This window comes from Amphibalanus amphitrite, unplaced genomic scaffold, assembly GCF_019059575.1.
Source record: "Amphibalanus amphitrite isolate SeventyFive unplaced genomic scaffold, NRLGWU_Aamphi_draft 000077F_arrow, whole genome shotgun sequence".
Lineage (NCBI taxonomy): Eukaryota > Metazoa > Arthropoda > Thecostraca > Balanomorpha > Balanidae > Amphibalanus > Amphibalanus amphitrite.
The window spans coordinates 635,001-658,819 of record NW_024881573.1 but is presented as its reverse complement, the minus strand read 5'-3'; the positions used below and the strand labels follow the sequence as shown (position 1 = coordinate 658,819).

Here is a 23,819-nt window from a genome sequence, read left to right as displayed (position 1 = left end):
TATGTATGTATGTATGTATGTGGCCTTGGGTCAGAGGAAAAACTATTTTCATTGTGTGTCAGTGTCGAGTCACTTTGTTTATGATACGAAAATAAACATTGTTTGGCTGGCTAATGAAAACTTTTCCCGTTGCAGTACGCAACAATTTATGAAAATAGTTAATTGCTTCTCGATTGCCAGCATTAACGTAGGATTAACGTAATGCTTGTCTAATTTTATATTCGAAACTCGCTTGCGCACTACCATCAATGAGTTGGTTCTTTCAATGCGTACCACATATAACGTTAACGATGAGTTACAGCGTAAATGAAAGGCCAACACCGGCACCTCGGCGCAGTCTGGAGCCTGGTTATCGACCTACTCCTCTGCCGCGCAGCAGTCGAAGCTGGCGAACGATCTCCGAGGTGGCAACCAATGAAGAGAGCGTAGCGAGTGTGAGCGATGCGTCGATGTTTCAAGAGCAGATCGACGAAGAGGAGCGCCTTGAACGAGTAATTAGAGATGCCAAGTTGGAGCTCAACAGAGCGAAGGAAAGACACCGTATTCAGTTGTGTCGCGCTCGGCTGTCTCGGGCGCCGAGCGACGGCGACTCGTCTGTGACGTCTGTAGCGTCCGCCCGCGAACACGACGCGGATCACGACTTCATACAGACCAATACCGAACGACATGACAGTTTACCGATACCAGGACCTGAGCTAGGCCCGCCACCGACGCGACTGTACCTGCAAGAAGCAGTGAAGCTGGACTTCACCACGTTTGATGGGAAGTACGAAGAGTTCCCGTTCTTCGAAGCACAGGCGAAGGAGGCGCTACAGCTTCACTATTCTGAGACACAGATCCTGCGACATCTAAAAGAGAGGTTAAAAGGAGACGCCTTCCACATAGTTCACGGAGCTCTGCTTACTGGTGGCTCCTTTGATGACGTATGGACGATCCTGAAGGAGCGTTTCGGAGATCCTCAAATCATTGTTAACCAAACGGTGAGGAAGCTCTTGGACAGTCCACCAGTGAGGGAAGGTGATGTCGATGCACTAGAGCGGTTTTCGACCGAGATATCTAATGCGATAGCAATCATCAGACACGTGGGCCAGTCTAATGAGCTGAACAACCTGCAGGTGATTCAAGCCCTGACGAGCAAGCTGCCTCGGGACAGTCGAGCCGAATGGGGATCCTACGGCCGCATTAAGACCGAGGGAGGCTTGCTGACCTGTGATTTATTCGCTGCCTTCCTGAAAGGACACATCAAGGACCGGCGTTTCTGCAGCGGCGCTGGTTATCAGCCGCTCGCCAGCAAGAGTCGAAGTCTGCCGAATCAAAAACGGACAGAAACGGACAAGAACCGGATGACGTCACGCCCTCGTCAGACGACATGCACAAACACCGAACAGCTGAAATGCTACTACTGCGATAAGTCGCACTACATTCAGCGTTGTCCAGAGTTCAAGGCCCTGGGAGTGGACGAGCGCCATCGCTGGGTCACTGAACGACGTGGCTGTCTGCCATGTCTGTCCAAGACACATCCGACCGGTTCGTGCCACAGAAAACGAGCTTGTGGCATTGACGGGTGCTGTGAGCTTCATCACAGAATGCTTCATGGCGCAGCGTCATCACCTGAGGTGATTGGCGTCACTCAGGGTGCCGCGGCGTCCTGTGTCATGATGAAGACCTGCGTCATCAATATAGTGACGCCTGAGGGAAGACGCCGGTGCCGAGCCTTCCTAGACGAAGGAAGCTCGGTGACGCTTATGGACAGGTCACTGGCTGACGAGCTTCAGCTTTCAGGACCGGAAGGACTCATGGACATGAAGACGGTCACTGAGGTGAAAACAGTGGAGACGATGACAGTCGACCTGCGCATTGAAAATCCCGAGAACGGCCATAAATTCAAACTGAAAACCGTCACATGTGTCCGAGATTTAGCCCTGTCACCTCCAGCTGTTAGCGACAAACGGCTGAAGACGCTGTACCCGGAACTTCAGGAGCTAAACCTACCGGAGCTCAACGAGGCCCCGAAGATCCTGATCGGTCTGGACCAGGCGGCACTGATTGCCGCACGTGAGGTGCGCAGGACGAGCAGGAAGAACGGCCCGCTTCTGCAGCGAACACTCCTGGGATGGACTGTGACAGGAAGGGTGGTCATGAGACATGACACCGTGAAACACCCACCAGAGGTGAACTTTCTCCACACAGAAGACATGTGGAGTACGGAGCAGTTCGGCTGCAAGTACGACTTTGAAACGCCTTTCAGCCCAGAGGACAGAAAAGCGGACAACATCCTGAACAGCGAGGTGTACCACGACGGCACGCGCTGGGTGGCCCCGCTGCTGCGGCGAGATCGTGACGAGCCATTCCCACCCAGCAGACAGATGGCTCAGAAGAGAGCAAAGGCTTTTGAAAAACAGATGGAAAAGTAACAGATACAGAAAGAAACAGATGTTGCGTACTGCAACGGGAAAAGTTTTCATTAGCCAGCCAAACAATGTTTATTTTCGCATCATAAACAAAGTGACTCGACACTGACACACAATGAAAATAGTTTTTCCTCTGACCTCAAAAATCGACGAAAATGTACAAAGGGTGACTGTGAAAAATCAAAATTAATCACGCGACAAATAAGGTGACCTCCGGGTCAAGAGAAATGAAATGACTTTGATCGGCACTTTCAGGTAAACAAAAATAAAACGAGCAAATAATAATAAATCGGCAACATCCCGGCCTCTCTGAAAAAGCCAGAGTTTCAGATACCTGCAGCCGATTTTCACAGAGACACAGCGTACCATTTGAAAAGCTACTCGCATGATCAGAAGCGCCTAGTCCCGTCGTGGGATGACAATAAGTGTTCGTGAGAATCGTACAGTTCACCCGTTCGATGCGGAAATGTTCGTGCGTGCTCGTGATCGTTCACTCGTTTTCGTACTCGTTCTCTCTCGTCACCCGGAGGACCATAAAGTTATTGTTCATATATGAAAAGGTCTATTCTTGATTGAAACGGAAACGGTTAAAATGCACAAAATACGGCGGTCACAAATGCGGTTCACTGAATCGTTCTCGTAGGGCCCCGTGGCCGCGTCGTACGTAAGGCCACGTCGGCCACGTCGTGCACCGGGCCGTCGCGCACCGGTGGAGTCCCGTCGAAGACTGTCAGGCCCCCGTCCCGTCTCAGCCCTCGTGGTACGCACAACACGTGGGCATGAGAACCAGGACAGGGGCCAGATGACACATATGTGAGCGGCGTGGCGCGGCGGACCGACCGCCGCGCTCCGAGCGCCGGCCGTCTTTGCGAAGATATCAAAAATGCCTATTTGCTCGCTAACATAGCCGGCCCGGTTTTTCGCGATCATCCGCGGAAAATCCAACAACTAGCGAGCAATCGTTCAAGCGTCCCGTACGCACGCACACACTCGTAACGATCCGTTCAACATGCGCGATATACATACACTCACATACAATACGCATTACGCACTACAGAGTCTGGCCGGGGCGGAGGTCATTCCTGACAACAATCACGCGCCCAGTCGTAAAACTATACGACGGCGCGGTGCCGGCCGCCGGTCACTGTCACCGTTGTCACGCACTGACGCATGTCGTTAACTACGAACACTCGCTCGAGAGGCACTGGCGGCAGTGACAGTGCCGTCACATTGCCGACACACAAACACCCACCACCCAGCGTACAACACATAACACACATTGCATTACCGAACGGAGCGGACGCGAACAGAAACTAGCGCTAACATGGGCGTGGTACCATAGACTAATCTAACACTGCGCACTCTAAGGACGTAAAACTAGCTCATTCGTAGACCGACCGGCCAAGTGGGCCGGGAGGGACACTGTCACAGTGAACGCGTAGCATCGTCACACGGCTCACAGTTGATAGCTAATGGCTGAACACTAAACACAAATGACCATTGACCGCGGACAGAGTGAGCGGCTCACTCTCACACGCACACACACACACAGACACGCTTACACCGCGAATGACGAGGGCAGGAAACACTAATAGATGTCCAGATCTCGACACTGCTCGCCGGCGGCACGGCAGGGTCGTAAACGACTCACTTCAGTCGTCCCACGCGCGCGCATATTATCCCATCAATACTGTCCGTCACCGTCGCACTCGAGGCGGCAGAGGCGGTTGACAGGCCGCCTGTATTGGCCGGTGGCAGTCGTCGCATCCACGGCGCGGATACGACCGTCTACACCGGGGTCGTACACTCCGCTCTTCCCATCGGCCGGTGTCCACGCGATACGTCTCCGTCGGTCAGCCGCACTGGTTCGCCAACCCTGACCTCGGTCGTGTCCATGATCGACATGCAGTGTGCGGTCAGCGTGCGCGGGGAGACACTCTCGCCGCCGGCGTCGCCAGGAGCGATCATGCGGCTGCGTGTTCTTCCGCTTCCAGCGACGGCCACCGACTCTGAGCAGGCCGCCGGAGTCCATGAGGCAGGACGAGAAGTCACTGCCGTTTACGACCGGCTCCGCTCGCTCGGTGACGCACGCTGTCACCCTCGTCTCGTCGTCGGAGAGGACGGCCGGGCCGGACCGCGCAGCTGGACCTCGTATCCACGGTCCGCCGGGGGCGAGGTCCGTCCCCGGGCCGCCTCTGCTGAAGATGTCGGCCGGGCCCGGCGGCTCGGCTGCGTGACACCACTGGGTCGTCTCTGATGATTTCTGGGTGTGAAGGTCAGCGACTGCACTCGTTTTATCACTGACACGAACGTGATTGACAACGTGTTCACCATCGAGCACCGAGCGTTCCGACGCCCGCCCGGTCACCGTCCATCCCAACAGCGTTCTTACGGCGCACGGCGTTCCCGTCGGTCCCTCGATCACTTCCCGCGGCACAATAAGTTCGATGACGTCGGTTCCCAGGAGCACCTCCACTGGGCCGTGGGTGGCGCTGGGGAGATCCAGGTCGTCCAGGTGCGGCCATTTCTCCTTTGCCACTGTGCAGTCCATTGCCTTGGCTGACACGTTTAACGTCGGCGTCGTTTGGGCGTTTCGTATACGGTGTGCCCTGCCGTCGCCGCCCACAGCCTCAACGGCGAAGGATACGCGTCGTGACGTCGTCGTTTGGGTTCCACTCAGCGTACTCAGCACCAATTTGTCGGTGGGCCCCGAGATGCCGAGTCGGTCACACAGGTCGTCGGTGATCAGTGTGATCTGACTCCCGAGATCCAGGAGCGCGTTCGTGGTGCGGCTACCTGCCGGTTCATTTACGGTGACGGGCACCACCTGCAGGAGAACATCACTGCGAGGCTCGGCCGATGCGGTGCCGACATGTTTGGCAGATGACGGCGTACCATCATCGGAATCGCGCAGCGGAAACACTCGTCCTCCATTGTGTAACAGCGTGTGATGACGCCTGCCGCAGTGCTCCGCGTCACATCGTGCATCACTGGGACACGTGGCGCTGATGTGATCGCGACCCAGGCAGTTAAAGCACAGTCCGTTTCTCCCGACGAACTCTGCCTTCTCACTCACAGTCAGCGCGAGAAATTCGTCACAGTGCTGGAGGTCGTGTGTTTGCTGACACATGGCACACCAGTCGCTGTTCCCGTCCGCTGCAGATGACTTTATGGCAGCTGTCCTCTCCCGCTTTACAGCCGCCGGCGTGGGCCGCGCCGACGTGGTGGTAAACACGCGTCTCGGGCGGCACTCAGCGTCATTAGCCTCGACCTTCGGCAGCTGCTTGGTGGTCACGTTCAAGGCCAACCGACCAGCTGACACATGACGGCGAAGCCATTCGTCGAGATCGACGAGCGTCGGACGAGTGATGCCGTTTTCCACCATGTGCTCGCCCCACCTCCAGGCGAGGGAGGCTGGTAGCTTCCCAGTCACAGTGGTGACGTTCGTGGCGGCAGCGAGGTCGTGCTCGTAGTGCAGACACTGTAGGACGCTCACCGCGGTGTGGAGCTCACGAGACAGCTCTGTCAGCGCTGACAGGTCGCCATCTTTCACCGGCCTACCCAGCCTACCCAGAGTGCTGTTCACGGGCACCTGCGGTAGCTGCGGTAGCTGCGGCTCGGCGGTCAGCCGGGTAATGACGTCACAGAAAGTGGGGATGGGGCGGGTGGTGTGACGTCATACGGCTGCGGCCGGCTGCGGTCGCCTGCGTCTCCTGCGGTCGAAACGATCCGACCGCAGCGGCCGCAGGAACCATTTGTCATGCAAAGTGGCGCGGCAGTTGCGCATTCGTGTAACTTGGGCGGAAAATTGGCACGAGCCCTGATCGGCGGCCACTCTTGCCGACGCTCACATACGTGCACGTTACCCCGGCAACGGGCTATTGACCAATGAGAAGCGAGAAAAGTGTTACGTCACTGCGATTTTTCATATACCTGTGCCCCCGGACGTGACGTAGTGTGCTCGCGCGCGTGCAGGGTCTCTGCGATCGAAAAAGAGCGCTAGCAGCGCGCCACTCGACGCCGCAATCGTCTAAAGCGGCGTGTTAGTATGCTTTATTATGAATGATGTGTGTAAAAGTGAGTTTTTATGTTGTTAATGTGGAGGATATGGTTGGAATAAAATAAGTTATTTTTATTTCTATTGGTTGGAGTTTTTGTTCAAAAGATTTCGGTCTATAGCATTGATATTTACTGAAAATGCCTTCGTTTGAATAAATTGCAGATATTTGGCAACTGAAGTGTTAGGTACCTAAGCCTAAATGATACCTAAAAAGGTAAGAGATACCCTGATTATCATTTGAGAAACGAAAATATATGAATTTCCCTTATAAGGCTCGCTCAACACGCTACTCCTCGGTTTATGCCCCGAGGGTGTCCGAGGGTTCCCGTTAGTTTGTCGTTGGCGCTCGGCTCGCGCGCGAGCCGACGGGCGACGCCATCGCCCGTGACGTCGGCTCGCGGAATGCGTCATACCCTGACAAAATACCTAGCCGACTGCCGAACAGCGCTACGGCCGCCTCAGACGAACGCGTGATGACGTGCGCACAAGTGGGCGGGACTTACAGCATGCGATCTACCGCAGCTACCGCAGTTGCCGCAGGTGTCCGTGAACAGCACTCGGTTCTTTCATCCATGCAGCATCCATGGCCTTAGGACCCCTTCGTTTGGATTGAGATCTTTTGACAGGACTGGAATTGTGTGTAGTTTTACTATCATGACTGAATTTGAGTGGCCTTGGCAATACCAGTTTCCACCCTTCTTTACGTAAGTACCTACCTTCTTGCTACGTGCTGATTCTGATTCTAGAGGTTAGGAGAAATCTTTAGACAAATTTTTGTTGAAATGTTATAACTTCCTACCTACTGCGGGGTTGGACAATTAGGGGTTTGAGGGTGCTTGAGCATGGGCCCAGTAGTGGCTGAACACCTACATAACAATAACAGCAGTGTTCTGAAATTGGATTCTGGTTGGGTGTGACAATGATGACAAAAAAATCTAGGATGAGAAAAAAAAACATTGAAAACCTAGATCATTTTCTTCAAAAAGGCGTAATGTTACGCTGGTTGTTACTAAAAGAACTTGCCACTCCATACCTTACCTTACCTTAATTTGATCAGAATTTTAAAGGCCACTTGGCCTGTAGGGAACCGTTCTCATTGAGCTTGAACCCTTTGAGACTCGACTATCTCCAGTCAGGTACCAGGTACAGCCCTCTGCAAACTGCGTGGTAGGTATTCTTTCTTCGACAAAACCGAGAATAACGCTGATACTATGCTATCGGTCGCTCGGAAATCATAACAGCAAGATGTGCGAGACTCCGCACCTTAGATTGGCTTTACCATCGCATTCATTTTCCATCCAGTTTGGCAACAAAACCCAAAAGTTTATATTTGCCCCCAAAACAAACTTTTGCATTTTGTTGCCACACAAGGCATATAGGTACTTTGTTTAGTGTTATACCCAATCGAAGGAGTACCGTAAACCGGGGTGACAATGATACCTGGGGTGACTTTGATCATAGACCAATTTCGGGCCTAAAATGAGCACTTAGCTGCTGTGAACTGTATTTTCTATGCCAATGGTTAAATAAAGCAATGAAACATTATAGCATACACTTTGGGTCCCAGTCAGAATAATCATGTTGATGTCACAGCTTGTTTTTTTGTTGTCATTGGCATGAAGTATAAATTTGCTAGCATCTCCAGCAATAATAATGGTAAAGATGAGAAAGACCCCCAGCTAAAGAAAGAGAAAGGAAAGACTTAGATACTGAGGATGGAGGATGAGCATTGAGCCGATTTATCTCAATGGTAATTGGAGCGTCAATGGGAAGTGAAAAAGACAATCAACTGGGAGGGGCATGAGCAGTGTGGCAGGTGGTCCCACAGCCACCAGCAGACAAAGTATGATGTAGGACAGGTAGCCTGTGGCTTAGGACATCTGTGACTGTTACTTGATCTTGAAGTCAGAGGTGAAAGTAGCTAATTTTGCTGGTTATAGCTCTGTAATGTGAGTTTAGACCCGGAGCACGCAACTTTATTTTAATACCTCAATGGTTCATAGTTTTGCTGTAAAATGTGTGAGTTTTTGTCAAGCAAAGCCTTTGATTTTATTTAAAACATGTAAGTTTATCACACAAGCCCCTTCTGAGGGCTCCTATGGCATATATAAGGTGATTTTAATGTAGTGATCATAGTAACCCCAACCTCTGGGTGAGAATGATCATTTTTTTTGTAAAAAAATAAAATATTTATGATAAATTTCAAGACATTTTCTGTACTCAGTTAGATAGAGAATTGTCCAATTGGTATGATGAAACAGTTTCCAGAGTGAAATCTCAAGTGATATAGAAGATATTGTACCATAGGGGAGAGTGGGGTAAGATGCCCAGGGTGGGAAAGACGCCCCACCCCGTCTAGGGGCCAAACAAAGAATCGAACCCGGAAATTAATGTTCTTAGCGTAAAGCGGAAGCCTGCCTTGTTAACTGCACAAAAATTTGCGAAGCTCAGTTGGGCAACGGCTGGATGGTGAATGTATGTTTTTTATTTGCTGCTTTCAAAAAATATTTTGGTGTCAAAACATTGTAAATATCAAAGAAGGTAGATAATTTTTGCGTCCCTTGATATAGTCGTGATACATTAACCCGCGCGGGGCTGGGGTCTCCAGCCGAACGCGCGGGGCTGGGGGGGGGGGTAAATTTTACCCCCCCTGTTATCTCCCGAACTAATGGTCCGATTTGGAAAATTCAAACGCCAATCGAAAGCTCTCATCACGAACTACTAAAAACATGTACTTAATTTAAAGTTTGAGGTCAAGGTCAAGGTCAGGTCAAGGGTACAAATTGCAAGTTTCTACAGTATCGGCCTTGCACCGTAGTTGCCGAAGAATGGAGTCATGGACTGAGACTGATCGCCCAAAACGTGTTCTTAGGCTACCAAGACAATATTCGTTGCATACAATATCATTCAGAGGTCAAGGTCAAGGTCAGGTCAGGTCAGGTCAGGTCACCAAAAAACAAAATATAGAAAAGGGCATGTGCGACACATGTTTTATGGGTCATTTTACTCATAGAATTCAATAGGCACACTCAATAAGTGATATGGACCACCTCTGGATGAATTTCAGGTCGAGGTCAGGTCAAGGTCAGGTCAAGTGAGGTCAAATTTTGAAGTTGGTTGTTAAGGCCTAAAAAGGTGTCTATCTGATGCAGTTTTTCACGGCGAATCGAATGGTGCTATTTTTGTTTCCGTACGAGGTCTAGAACTTCCAAAAAAGTCATTTTTCAAAAAAATTGTGTGTCGTGACGTCATAAAATTTTGAATAACTCCCACATTTTTGAACCGATTCTTCTAAAATTTGGTGTTTAGGTGCACATAGACCACTTCTCTGACATATATTCCGGTTTTTTCGATAGACTCAAAATTTTGGATTTTATAATGATTTTCCCAAAAAAGTCAGTTTTTTGAAAAAAATTAGGCCAAAATCCAAAATTTTCAAAAAACCGAGATAGCCATTTGACAGACAAAGTAAAATTACGTATAACCTTTTTTGTTACGTCTTGATTCCTTTAAAAATGAAGATGTTAGCGGCGTTTGAACTTTTGCCGTTTTTGAGGCGAAAATGGCGAACATGACGTCACTAAAACGTCAATTTCTCAAAAATTTTCCGACGGATTTCGCTCAAATTTCAGGGAACGTGTCAAATTGATGTAAGAAAAGGTACTGAAAGTTTGGCGGCGCTGCGCGCCGCCGTTTTTGAGATATCACAAAAATTCGCGAGGGGGGGTAAAATTTACCCCCCCCAGCCCCGCGCGGGTTAACATGCGTGTACTGTGTCCCAAGCAGTTTGTTTCAGGGTGTAGTTTTATGGCTAACAAATTGTACAGTCTGTCTTAAAAGTACCGCGCAAAGTGACGGTGGATCCACCAAGCCTGACGGAGAAAGGGCCTGCTTTAATTTGAAAGTCACCGACCAATTGACCTAGGGAATGGACGAGGATGTCAATTGCTTCGGTGACCCAAATTTAGCAGGCCCTTCCTCAGTCAGGCTCGATGGATCCACCGTCACTTTGCGCGGTACTTTTAAGACAGACTGTACTGGTTTAATGGTACTTCGGTACCTTGGGGTAAGATGCCCCCTGTCCTGATGGGGAAAGACGCCCCCCTTAATCCGTAGGCTGTCCTTCAAGCAGCCCGTCAACCTATTACATGCTTGTGATGAGAGATAAAAGCCGATCTGGGACTATTAAGAGTCCAGTACGGTCGGGTGCTCCCCATGCCGGTCTCTCGGCCCACACAACGACTCACACAGCGACTTTTTGGGCGGCATCTGACTCTGAGAGCCCTCACGACGGCCTCTGTGGGCCCCATTATTGGCTCCAGGGCCCCTCACGACATCCTTTGAGGGCTCCCACGTTGGCTTCACGGACCGCGCTGGCATCTGAGGTCCTCACGATGGGCTCGAGGGCCCTCAAGCATCATGAAGACCTATAAGGCCCCACAGTGGTCTCCGAACGCTACCACGGAGGCTTGTTTGGCCACGCTGGACTATGATAGCCCTAACGATGACCTCTGAAGCCCCTTACGACCACTTTTGAGGGCCCTTACGATGACGTTTGGTGTCTACTGCAGGCTCGAAGGGACTACTGATTCGTTCAGGCGATTCACGTGCCCATTTATGTCACTTATAGTGCAGGGGGCATCTTACCCAACGCCAGGGGGCGTCTTTCCCACCCTGTGGGGTAAGACGCCCCCTTTCACATCTTCAGAAAAATGCTTAATAGCAAAAAAAGTTATCATATTTCAGGCACAAAAGTGTGATATTTTTGGAGAAAAATGATGTTGGCTTCCGATGAAACTCCAAGTTTTTGCTTTCCGATCGTCATTTTCGAATAATATATGACATAGTAAAACCCTGGGCATCTTTCCCCACTCTCCCCTACTGGTCAAAAGTGATAAAAAGTCACCCCGGTTTACGGTAGAGCATGGCGCCTCTATTTTCCGTGAGTTTCGACCGACTGACAACATAGTCATTAGTCTTTGAGTTATTACTGGTTTTGTCGAAAAAAAAGAATACCTACCACGCAGTCTGCTGAGGACTGTACCTGAAGTTTGCCCAGTGGGCGTCGAGTTCAGATTTGAACTGCTCAACAGAGCCGGCGCCAACAACTGACATGGGCAGGCCGTTCCAGTCATTGACCACCCGGGCACTGAAAGCCTGTCTCCTTGGTCTTGACTCAGCTCTGGGTTTTGCGATTTTCCATGGATGGCCTCGGGTGCGGTCGGATGCAGCGGCAGTAAAGAACTTCTGGAGCCAGATCAACCCCTCCATGAAAGATTTGGTACACCTGGATCATGTCACCTCGGCGTCGCCGATAAAACAGTGATGGCAATTTCAGTGCCTCCAGAGGTTCCTCGTACCGGCGGTGTCTGAGAGAGGCTACCAGGCGGGTTGCCCTTCTTTGGACGCGTTCGACTAGAAGTTGATCACCTCGATTGAATGGGCCCCAAGCTACATTGCCAAACTCCAGGTGAGGGCGAACGAGAGTCAGCAGGGGAAGAGTACACTCATCCATCAATTCGAATGACCGCCTGGTCACTGCTAAGATCTGGTTGGCCTCTGCCATGGCTGCGGATGCTTGCCTCCGGAATTTTAGGGAGGAGTCTACCAGAATGCCAAGGTCCCGTTCAGATTCAGTCTCTTCCAGACACACTCCTCGCATTGTGTATCGGAGTTTGGGATTATTTGTACCCAGATGCAGAACCTTAAACTTCTCTTCATTGAACGGGAGCTGCCATTTGTCAGACCATGCCACAGGTGCATCAATATCAGCTTGGAGGGCTAGCGCTCCCGTTGCAGTCGCTGCTCCATCAGCCAGTAGGGAGGTTTGAGGTCGAGTAGCGGTCTGTCTTCCATCAACAGGCTGCATTGGTAACATTGTTAAGCTCTCGAGCGAGGAACATATTGAATACAATTAGATTAGTAAAATAAATTGACCTTTTCCTCGACATTCAAGATGCAAAAAGCTGAATAATGTATTAAAAAAACGGTGAGCTTTCGGCCACAAAAAACGGTGAGCTTTCGGCCACTGGCCTTTATCAAACCAACGTTACAGCAATTGCTGCAATTACAACAAATTGCTGTAACATTGCACAGTGGCCCTTTTTCAGAATTAGCACGCATTAATTCCCACATTACCTGAAAGTGGTGCAAGACATCACCACGTGATCAAGGACGTATTCCCTGCCAATGCAAAGAGAAGAAAAGAAACGAACTGCCCAAGGAGATTCGGTCCAACAGCGACAGGCCGCTCGGCCCAAGATTTGGCGCACGTTCGCGCGGCTCGCCCGCCGGCCGGCCCAGGCCGCTCCGAACGCAAGTGTGGCGAGCCCGCCACTCGCTAGCCGACCGCGCTGCACTGACTGCCAGGACGCCCCAGGGCGTCACGTGACCGCATCTACAGGCCAGCTGTTGCCAGCCACCGTTATCGGCCCCGGCCGGGCAGCAACTAAGGTCAGCGCGACGTGAACAATACAAACACATAGGTAGGCGCTTTTGCCGTTAGATCTTAAAGGTAGTGTGCCAGCTTTCCTGGACCGTATGGAGTTAATGGCCCAGATAAGGAGAACCGGATTTTTAGAACTTATCCATACCTTCAAAACTCATGGAAACGTCTTAAATTCTTCAAATTTTGAGTACCCCAGTGCGAAATTCGCCCCGACGGGTTGTCGGTCGTACCCCAACCACATTTCACACCACTATGAACAATAAATGCACACACTGAAATCGCTATTGCCGATAGGCTCATCCAATCAAGTTTCGATAAACCCGTTCATCATCTCCTGCGGTTTCGAACACGCCTGTTAGGTGGTGCGGTAGACCGCGCCCAAAGCCAGGGCCCCGGTAACGTGAGGTAGCCGAGTCGGGGCAGCGTGCGCTGACCCAAGCCGGGCCGCGCGTCCTCCCGGTGTCATGTGATAGATAGCCCGGGGCTGCCCGCGGGGATGCGGTAGACCGCGCCCAAAGCCGCGGCCCCGGCTTGGGTCAGCGCACGCTGCCCCGACTCGGCTACCTCACGTTACCGGGGCCCTGGCTTTGGGCGCGGCTTCTGCTCATACTTTGCGGTGCGGTGGTGGTGCGTCGGGCCGCGCGCTCTGACTTCGGCCAAGAAAAATGCGCCAGCTGATCATTGTCATTTCTGCCACTTTAATGTGGTGAGATGGGGTCATAACTTTAGAGACGGCTGTTTCATATCAATTATTTTACATAAAATAATATTCCAAACCATAAATTAATGTTTGACAGCCAAATTAAAGAAACAATACCAATACAGGCTTACAGTTTGAATTCGACATTGTGTTTAGACACAATCAAGGCTATATAAACCAGGTAGAACGCTCCCGACGAAAAAGTGGTGACAAGCGGTAATTAGTTGCCGCGACCCTCACTTGTTCATGGAAATACGCGCAAGCAGCATTTACATGCTAGCGGAAATCGACCAATCAGCGTTCGGTATTACTCGACGCTGATTGGCTCCTTGCTCGTGACGAAATTGCGGGGGACTGCAGTTATTTCCTATGGCGTTTAACGTACTTTGGATCTTTGACGGGTTCTCATTTATTCTCTGTTACGTTTAGGGTCATGTTTGGGTCGGCAATGGCTTTCCACGACCATTGGCTATGTAACGGTACCACATAACCATGATATTCTGCTATATTTCCGGCGTCATAATAGCAAAAAGTACACCGGTACATTGCGAGTATGGATTACGGCTGATTGGGGTCATATATGCCGGTATATGGTCGTACGAGGTTCATGTAGGCCAAATGTAGGCCCATCGGGAACCGAAAAAGGCCGATATGGGGCCGGCGTAGCCCCATCAGAGTCCGAATTGGGCAATAAGGGGCCGGTGAAGATCGATAAGGGCCGGTCAAGAAGTACAATAATCTGGTGTGAAATAATTTCGGGGGCATAGGACATTTTAGGCTGGCCAAGGACCAGTTAGACCCAATTAGGCTCATTAATGTCCCATTAATGTCAATCAGAGAGGTCTTTAGACCAATCAGGGTACAGTCAACAGTGTAGGTCCATCATGGATCGATATGGCGCCATCAGAGTCCCGGGTGTAGGTCTATATCATATTGTCATGGGTGTCCCCCATTCCCCACCATGGGCATTGAATCCCCCACCGAGACCCGTCTGAGAATGGTGTGTGGCGGATCACAACCCCGTTAAGATCTATGACTCTTAACCCATCCATTGCCATTAAGGCCAACTCAAGTTGCATCGGTTTCAAAATTACGGTAGCGACCATCACCGCTGCCGAATAGGCCTACGGCGAGCGGCAGGCATGGGCGGATCAAGTTCGGAATCTGTTCCAGTAACGAGCAGGCTACAGGACTCGTTGGTTCTTGTGAATGTTCATCATCTCATACAGTATACACGTCATTAGTGTCTGTTACTCGGTTGTATCATCCAAATCACGATCACGACATCACGACAAACTGAGCCTGAGGTTTTATGGCCGACAAGGCAAGTAACTTAAACCGCAGCATTGTGAATGACATATTGTAAAGCTCGGGCAGCTCGTGAAAGCTAAATAACAAACAAACAAAACACAAAACAAAATACACGCTTAAACACGGCAAAGCGCAAGAGAACTAAAGGTAACCACTTTCTGAAAAAGCAAATAAAAAACGTGCAACGATCCCAATTAGTATTCCAGGAGCGATCACCACCACTGTCTGTTCGCCAATCACCCATTGCGCGAGGCTCGCTCATTGATCTACATTCTACAGGGTGGAGCTGGCATGCTGCCGGAGCTGCCTTGCAGCACGACGCAGCACCGCCTCAGCTTTCTTCCCCTCATTGAGCCACCGGATGCGCAGCCACATACGAGTGCTCACATACTTCTGTGCCACGCGCCTGTGCAGTCCGGGAGAGCAGGCCTCCACACAGGCTGTCAGGTAGGACTTCAGTCCGTTCCTGCTGGAGTACCGATCTCCCATTTCCTCCAGGAACATCTTCTCCAGCTGCCGAGCGGTGGCATACCAAGTCTCGCTGGGGATGGTGAGGTTTCCGCGGCTCAGAGTTCGAATCCAGGCAGCTGGCTGAGACCCAGTGGACACTGGCGCCACAGAAGTTTTACTGCCCAGGGTGGGGTCGAAACGGTGGCACTTGGCAGCCACGTAGCCCGCCACGAAGGACAGCGCCTCCTCCAGTGGCTCTCCGGGGATGCCAGGATCCTTGGAGGCCTGGTCGTCCATCGGGTCGCAGGGAAGCGACTCGAGATCCTCAAAAACAATCTCCAGATCATCGACGGCGTGGACCACTTCCTCTTGAGGCGCACCCAGGGCAGCCATTGCCTCGTTCGATAGGAATGGCGCGGTGTCCCCAGGCTGCGTTGCCGTCGGCCTCTCCTGGGCAGAGGGGCCGAGGTTCAGGGTCTGCCCAGTGAGGAACTGAGCCCGCTGGCGGTCCGGCTGTTCCATTTGGACGGGCGTGCTGCTCGCAGAGCCCGTCCTCACCGCGATGAGAGGCTGCGGCGCCATCATCAGGTACCGTAGGCGCGTCTGCATCTCCACGGCGTTGGGGTGGGTGTTAGCGCCGGACATGGCGCGAAGCTGTGAAAAGCAGTTCTCCACCAGGTCCTGGTTTACCCGCGCCGTTTTCAGGTACGTCACTCCAAGGTCACGGACGTCTGACAGCAGGCCTGGCAGGGAGCGGCAGTTCCGGATGATTCCGTCTTGGAATGGCAGCTTGGAGCTCGGTCTGCGCGACTTCTTCCTTGGCTGTGCGTCGTCGCGGTGCTGTCCCACTTTCACCGTGCCTCGCATGAGAGCCTCCATGCTGTGAAGAGCATCACGCTGCTGCTCTTCGATGGCAGGCTGAACGCCAAAGGCACACCGCTCGGCCTTGACGTCAGATTTACACCGGCTGTTCAGGACATCAAACCATCGATCGCAGATGCGCACCGCTCGTGCCTCACTGGCTCGGTGAGGGAGGTAGAGTTCGGCCGCTGCAGCCACGCTCTCGGAGAGTAGCTGGACCGCGAGGTACACTCTCTGGCTGGTCTGACCGCGGGCCTGAAACCAAATCGAAAAAAACTATGTTAGAGCGTGGTACACCAATACCACCACCCAAAGCTGTCCAACGAAAGGACGGCAATAATGCACAGACAATAATTGGTGAAAGTAAATACAACATTAATCGACTCGTCAATCGTCATTCGGCACGATTTTCATTGTTAATAGCGGAAGGAACTGCAGATGCATACATTTAAAACTAGCCAATGATAGTATGTTTATACATACAAGCTAAACATTAAACGATGTCAGGACCGTAATCTCAGAAAATAGGGAATACTCTTTCCAAGAGCTATAGGAAATATCAATATGGTTTCGAGGCTGATAATGAATTAAATAATTGAATAATGTTCTTGAATAATTGTTATCGATTACGAAGGCGCTACGTAATAATGGTTTCGTGCTGAGAAATGATAGAAAATATTTCACGAGAAATGGTCAAGGGAGCCGGCAACGAGAGGACCATAGATATTATAGAGTGAATGGAGAGGTGATAGAAGTTTAAGCGGTGTTCGGGTAATGTCAAATCGTAGTGCTTTCCTGTGAAAATGAGAGGGAGATACAGGCAGACAGGCAGACAGACAGACAGAGCCAAAGACAAACAGGCACAACCAGGCGGACAGACAATTATGTCAGAGATGGATAATTACGTCAATGTGGCCACGACCCAGCCGTGGGCACAGCCTCAACTGCCCATCACTGGCCAGAGCAGAGGGTCTCGATGGCACCGATGAGTCGCGTTGAGTGCTCCCGGTACTCGTGGATGCGTCCCGGCCGGAGCTGTTCGGAGGGACCCCGGCTCCGGCGTTGTCGATCCTCCAAACCTCCTCAAAGAAGCCGGCATCGAGGACAGTGCCGTCGGGGAGCTCTAGGCCCTTGCCAAGCACATGTGTCCTCACCAGCTTCAAGAGGTGCGGTGAATCAGCGAAGACCCACACTTTCCTGAAACAGAATAATTAGGGCATTTCGTTGTTGTTTCATATAAAACAGGTAAAATGATGCCGTTAATACAGTTTGATCAATAGATTTATAGCTGTTGTATAACACTGAAAGCCCCATACAATTTAATCGTTGTGGTCAAAATAGCACAGCTCCTTTCACGTAGATGAAACTGTGCATAACTGAACACGGCTCGTAAAAATCTCTTACACAAGTAAAATGTGACTGACGCGAAAGAGCAACGACGATTTGATTAGATGATGATGACGAGAACATACCTGAGCGGGTCCACTGGGTTCGAGAACCAGGTGCGCAGAGGCCCATCACCGAACGCACTGGTGATCCCAAGTTTGGTCCACAGACTCTCGTTGGGAGACGCCATATCGCTAACAGCTGCCATTACTTTGAGGCCGATCTTCTCAAGCCGAAAGATGATGTCGTTCAGGGTGTTTGGCGCCATGTTGGTGTCGAAGTCGTAAGCTATGGGCTGCTTCCATGCAGCCGTGAGGCCTCGCACCATCACAAGTTGCATCTTCGACGCCTCCAGAATTACATCTCGGGCCTGGTCATAGCACACTCTGCCATCCAGGCTGACATCGTCGAACGCAAGAACGCAGAGCTTGTCCATGTCGCTGAGATCAGTGACAGTAGCTTCGAGCACTGCCAAGGCTGGCTCCATCAGCCCGGGCGTCATGCGGAAATCGCGCGTCCACTCAGATAGGGTGGCGAACGAGGGCAGTGGGATCCGCATACACTCTTTCACGTAAATGTAGGCCCTCCGCGACAGAATGCGTAGGCCCAGAGCGGTTCCCACATCCTTGTCAGACCATCTGACGCGCTTGCCTGACACCAGAGCGCGTCGCTGAGCGGCAGTCAGCGGGCCGGCTTCAGCAAGGGCACTGGCATGCGAAGAGGAGGCTTTTAGAACGGCGTTTCGCGTGCGAAGCACTTTGTTCTGTTCGCGAAGCCTCTTTGCTCGCTGCTTGGCCCGACTAGTTGTTTGCTGCAGGCGTCGGTGGTGCGTCTTCAGCGCATTTTTTCTGCGTGTCAGGTGTGCCTCTTTGGCCTCGAGTTCTGCCTCCTTCGCTTCCAGCTCTGCCTTTCGCTGCTCGAGCTTGAGAGCAGCGTCGCGCATCATCTGGTCGTTGATCCAGGGTGCTCCAGGATCCAGGAAGGATGGATTATCGGAGCTGGGAAAGATCAAAGGATAGTCACGTTGATGTGCAACTAACACGTTCCAATCTATGTCACCGATGGACAGCAAAAAAACGTCCAAGTCGGAGCCATAGTCAGGCACATGTAGCGCTAAATGGATTAATTGGAATGGGATCAGGATAAATGACGAGCTATGCAACTTTTCAACTCAAAATCCGTTGGTACCAGCATCGGCTAAGTTGACAATGACTCATCAAATGAGGATTCGTAAATGCTATGCATCATTCACCTAACCTTTAAAGAATATAGTCAGGTCAATTCAATGAACAAAAAGATGCTTTACCAGCAACGTGTCAAAGTTTGCAGCATATTTGGCGAAATGACAGCCGACTACATAGCCTTTAAAATACAAGTTGACAGAAATATTGTACCTAACTATAGACATTTGACACATCGCCTGCATTTCATACTTAACCCGCGCCCCAGCATAAGATTGTAAGAAATTATATAGTGGGAATGACAGATATGTAAGCATTAACATAAATAGAAGGTGTTGTGCCCTCGGGGTGGGGGAGGTTTGGACAAACCTGCGTCCGCCTCACTTGCGGTTTATTCCCCCACACACACAACAGAAAAACACCTGGCACTATCTCGGCCAAGGTCAAGAACGGAAGAACTCTAGAGGTGACTCGACACCTCTTCGTCCTTACGACCCAAAACAGTTGGCAATCATAAAGAGAGGGGGTGAACAGGTTATGCGAAATAAAGGATCGAAACTGAACAAAGCCATTTCGAACCAAACATATTACTAACTAAGTGTCGATCGTAATATAAAATCATAATCACCGCAACGACCAACACTATCAACAAAGGCGTAAAACTCAAACGATAATTGCGCGTCCGCGCCAATCGGCTGCGCGGTCAGCGCCACTAAATTAGTTCTCGCCACAACACCACCCCTCTCTTTAATGGGAAACACTCCCGCTTCTTAAGCCTCCCACTATCCGCGGAAACCATTACACTCACAGCTATCAAACGTAACTTACGATGATAGCCCAATCCTAAACGCTACTCGCCCGGAGTGAACCGATCTGGGCCTCTGCGACCCCGCCTGCTACGGCGGGGCCCTGGCTCACCCGCCGGGGCGGTACACTTTGGGGTTGGACAGCGGCTGTGAGCAGGACTTCTGAGTGCCGAGGAGCGGGTGCGCACTGGCGTGGGGCGGGGCTCAGGAACTGGATAAGCACCACCGCCGGGACCACCCCGCGGCGCGGCCGCGTCCTCACCTTCTGGCCGGCCGGGCACCAAGCGTCTAGCGTGGACACGCTCGCCGCTGGTGAGCCGGTAACTTACCGGGCCAGTCCTCCGGCTGATCTGCACGGCCCTCTGGCCCTCCACACGTCCACTCACCGGCTGTCGGACCCGAACCCAGTCGCCGACGCGCCAGCGCGGGGCGCCGGTCGACCCCCGGTCATATCTGGCTTTGTAGGCCGCCTGATACTTTTCGTGTCGCGCACGAAGCTCACCGCCGGTGTCCGGCGAGGAAACCTCACCTGGCACGACGTCCAGCAACGTCCGTGCCTCCCGCCCCCGCATCAGCCGGAACGGCGTCTCTCCCGTACCTGCGTGCGGGGTAGCCCGGTACTCAGTGAGGAACCGCCTCAAGTACTCCGAGCGCGGCTCCCGGGCCAGCCGGGCCGACTGGATGGCGTCTTTTACCGTCCGATTCAGACGCTCCACCATGCCGCAGGACTGCGGAGAGTATGGTGAGCTGAAAGTCTGCTTGACCCCCAGTCGGGTCAAAAAATTACGGAGTTGGGCAGACCGGAACGCTGGACCGTTGTCGGAGACCAGCTCCAACGGCAACCCCTCGCGGCTGAACACCGCCTCCAGGAAGCTGATTATAGACGCCGCCGTCGCGTCCCGACACAGCGCCACCTCTGGCCACCTGCTGAACATGTCGCACAAGACGATGCCGTACCGCTCGTGCTGGGGCCCCTGCATGGGCCCAATCACATCGATCATGAGGCGCTGCCACGGACCGTCCGGAAGAGGAATCGGCTGGAGAGGGGGCCGCTCCTGCCGCACGTGGCCGTCATGCTGCGTGCACACCTCACAGCTCCGCAGGAGGTCACGTACCTCCTTGTCCAGCCGCGGCCACCAGAACTGCGCGCGCAGGCGCTGCTTGGTCCTTGTCTCACCTTGGTGACCCTCGTGGGCGTTCCTCAGGACGCGCTCACGCAGCGCCGCCGGCACAACCAGTCGCTCGCCGCGGAAAAGCAGCGGTCCGAGCTGGGACAGTTCGTCTCTCACCTGGTAAAAACCAGTCGCCCGAGGATCGACATCCCTCTGGCGAGGCCACCGTCCGGCGAGGTACCCCCGGATCACGTCCAGACACTCGTCTGACGCCGAGGCGTCCCGCAGCTCCTCCTCCGTGACTGCTGCTGCTAACGACAGAGCCGCGATCTGGATAGAATCATCATCAGGCCACCAGGTCTCGGCGACCGGCAGACGGGACAGGCCGTCCGCCACTCCGTTCCGCTCCGACCTGACGTACTCGACGTCGAACGCAAACTCCAGCAGCCGGGCCTCCCACCTCGCGACTCGCCGGCCGACGCGGTTGGAGCCCTTGACACCGAAAATGGTGCAGAGAGCTTGGTGATCGGTTCGGAGGGTGAATCGCCGACCCCACAGGTAGTGGCGAAACTTCTCGACGGCCCATACACATGCCAGCGCCTCCTTCTCCACTACCGAGTAGTTGCGTTCGGCCGCCGAGAAAGACTTCGAGGCGTACGCAATGACCCTGGGCTGACCCGAGGCGTCCATTTGCGTCACGCACGCACCGCAGCCGACGTCACTGGCGTCAGTGGAGAGCACCGTTCGTAGCTCCGTGCTGAACATGCACAGTGCTGGTGCTTCGCTTATCGCGTCCTTGACGCGGCGGACCGCGCTGGACAGCGCCGCCGTCCACTCGAACTGGTCCGCCCGGAGCGCGGCCCTCAGCGGCTCTACTGCGTCCGAGAACCGCGGCAGAAACCGCGCATGGTACCCTACGGCACCGAGGAATGCGCGCAGGCTCTTTTCGTCCCGCGGCTCGGCCGCCTCCAATAACGGCCTGATCCGCTCCCGGTCGATGCGGACACCAGCTGACGAGACCAGATATCCCAGAAAGGAGAGCTCGCTCTGATTCGTCACGCTCTTGGGCCAGTTGACCCGCACCTTGTGGGCATCGAAACGCCGCAGCACTTCCCTCAGACGGGCGTCGTGCTCGGCCTGGGACGGCGCGTGGACCAGGATGTCGTCCAGGTATACCTCCACGCCTGGCACCCCCTCCAGCATGGACGCCATCACTCTCTGGAAGCACGGCCCGGCGCTCGCGAGGCCGAAGTTGACGCGCCGGAACCGGTAGAGTCCCTGATGACTTATAAAAGTCGTTAGGTCTCTGCTGTCAGGATGGAGCTCCAGCTGGTGATATGCATCCTTTAAGTCCAGCCTGGAAAAGACCTGAGACCCACTCAGGCGGTCAAGGACATCTTCGATCCTGGGGAGCGGGTAGCCATCCGTAATCACAGCTTTGTTGACCCGCCTCATGTCTACACACAGGCGGATGGACCTATCCCGCTTCCTTCCCACCACAAGAGGAGAGACCCAGGTAGATGCACTGACCTTCTCAATTATCCCTTGCTCCTCCAGCTCCTTGAGCCTGGCACTCACCTCGTCCAGCACTGCCAAGGGCAGCCTCCGCAGGGGCTGGCGCACTGGCGCCACCCCTGGGTCGATGGTCACCCGGTGTTGGTAGCCCAGGATGGCTGGCTGCTCTCCTGACGGAGAAACAGGTCCAGTCGGAGAGGCAGGTCCGGACGGTGAGGCAGGTTGACCGGCGTGAGGGCTGGCAGGTTCGGCTGGCCCGACGGGCGAAGGGACTGGGCTGGCATGACAGGACGGGTCTGTGGACACAGAGCATACACTGTCACCAATGATGCACACTTTGAACAGTTTCATCATGTCCAGGCCCATCAGAGCACGACCATGCGGCACAACATACACAGTTACATCATGACACTCCCCCCTGCATGACACATTTACACTTTTTACCCCTAACACATCTAACACACTCCCCCCATATGAGCACAGGCGCTCTGCTGCTGGCTCAAGGGCCCCAGGTGCCAGGTGTCTGGGGAGGAGGGACACTGGGGAGCCAGAGTCTACCGTGAACACGACCTCCCTCCCCTCCACCTGGGCTGTCAGAGTCATTGGTGATGCCCCGATTGCCAGCACTTGAACACTGGACACCACTCGCTTCTGGACACAGTGCTGGGCAAAGTGATTCACTTTCCCACATTTGGAGCACTTCACATTGACAGCAGGGCAACACTGGTCCCCTCGCCTGTGTCCAGCACGCCCGCACCCCCAGCACAGGCTACTGCTACTCCCTGCCGGCCTCTGCTGCTGAGGCTGTTGCTGATGAGTGGAGACCCGACCAGCAGCACGGGTCCTGGCCCCACCACGCTGAGGCCGCCGACGCTGCTGCTGCGCTCCCCGCGTGAGTTCGAATCTCATCCTTGTCGCCACTTGTTGTGCCCTCGGGGTGGGGGAGGTTTGGACAAACCTGCGTCCGCCTCACTTGCGGTTTATTCCCCCACACACACAACAGAAAAACACCTGACACTATCTCGGCCAAGGTCAAGAACGGAAGAACTCTAGAGGTGACTCGACACCTCTTCGTCCTTACGACCCAAAACAGTTGGCAATCATAAAGAGAGGGGGTGAACAGGTTATGCGAAATAAAGGATCGAAACTGAACAAAGCCATTTCGAACCAAACATATTACTAACTAAGTGTCGATCGTAATATAAAATCATAATCACCGCAACGACCAACACTATCAACAAAGGCGTAAAACTCAAACGATAATTGCGCGTCCGCGCCAATCGGCTGCGCGGTCAGCGCCACTAAATTAGTTCTCGCCACAACAGAAGGCATAACTGCAAACCCGTTATGAATTATGATTCATGCATGGAAAGTATCAAAAAACACACTTCATATTGTGGTGAAGAGTTTCACAGTAACATATTAAATGCGTTTGGCAATGAAGAGTCACACATAATTTGCACTTTAAGGTCTTCGAAAAATGTAGGAAAGGAAAATGTAATAAGGTGTTAAATGTCAAATTCGTACAGAAAAATGATTTGAAAAATCAAAAATTGTGAAATTTTTGCTATAATGCGT

The 23,819-nt window shown here is 52.7% G+C and overlaps 4 protein-coding genes across 4 annotated transcripts in view; 2 read left to right on the top strand and 2 right to left on the bottom strand.

The window, feature by feature from the left end:
- The first annotated feature begins 449 nt into the window (after positions 1 to 449).
- LOC122379426 lies at positions 450 to 2,414 on the top strand. Its single transcript, XM_043361642.1, has one exon. The coding sequence runs from the start codon at positions 450 to 452 to the stop codon at positions 2,412 to 2,414; it is 1,965 nt and encodes a 654-aa protein (XP_043217577.1).
- A 4,434-nt stretch (positions 2,415 to 6,848) lies between these two features.
- Positions 6,849 to 23,819, top strand: part of LOC122379421 (vacuolar protein-sorting-associated protein 25-like) — a 74,614-nt gene continuing 57,643 nt past the window's right edge. The window contains exon 1 of the mRNA XM_043361637.1: positions 6,849 to 7,175. Coding sequence (XP_043217572.1) covers positions 7,126 to 7,175 — 50 coding nt within the window. The 5' untranslated portion in view covers positions 6,849 to 7,125. The remainder of the gene's footprint in view (positions 7,176 to 23,819) is intronic.
- Positions 15,139 to 17,433, bottom strand: LOC122379419. The gene is made up of 2 exons (XM_043361636.1): positions 17,147 to 17,433; positions 15,139 to 16,496 (listed from the first exon to the last, which is right to left on the bottom strand). The coding sequence occupies exon 2, from the start codon at positions 16,257 to 16,259 to the stop codon at positions 15,204 to 15,206; it is 1,056 nt and encodes a 351-aa protein (XP_043217571.1). The 5' UTR covers positions 16,260 to 16,496; positions 17,147 to 17,433; the 3' UTR covers positions 15,139 to 15,203.
- On the bottom strand, positions 19,183 to 23,265 carry LOC122379418 (uncharacterized protein K02A2.6-like). Its single transcript, XM_043361635.1, has 2 exons — positions 23,200 to 23,265; positions 19,183 to 22,537 (listed from the first exon to the last, which is right to left on the bottom strand). The coding sequence occupies exon 2, from the start codon at positions 22,179 to 22,181 to the stop codon at positions 19,659 to 19,661; it is 2,523 nt and encodes an 840-aa protein (XP_043217570.1). The 5' UTR covers positions 22,182 to 22,537; positions 23,200 to 23,265; the 3' UTR covers positions 19,183 to 19,658.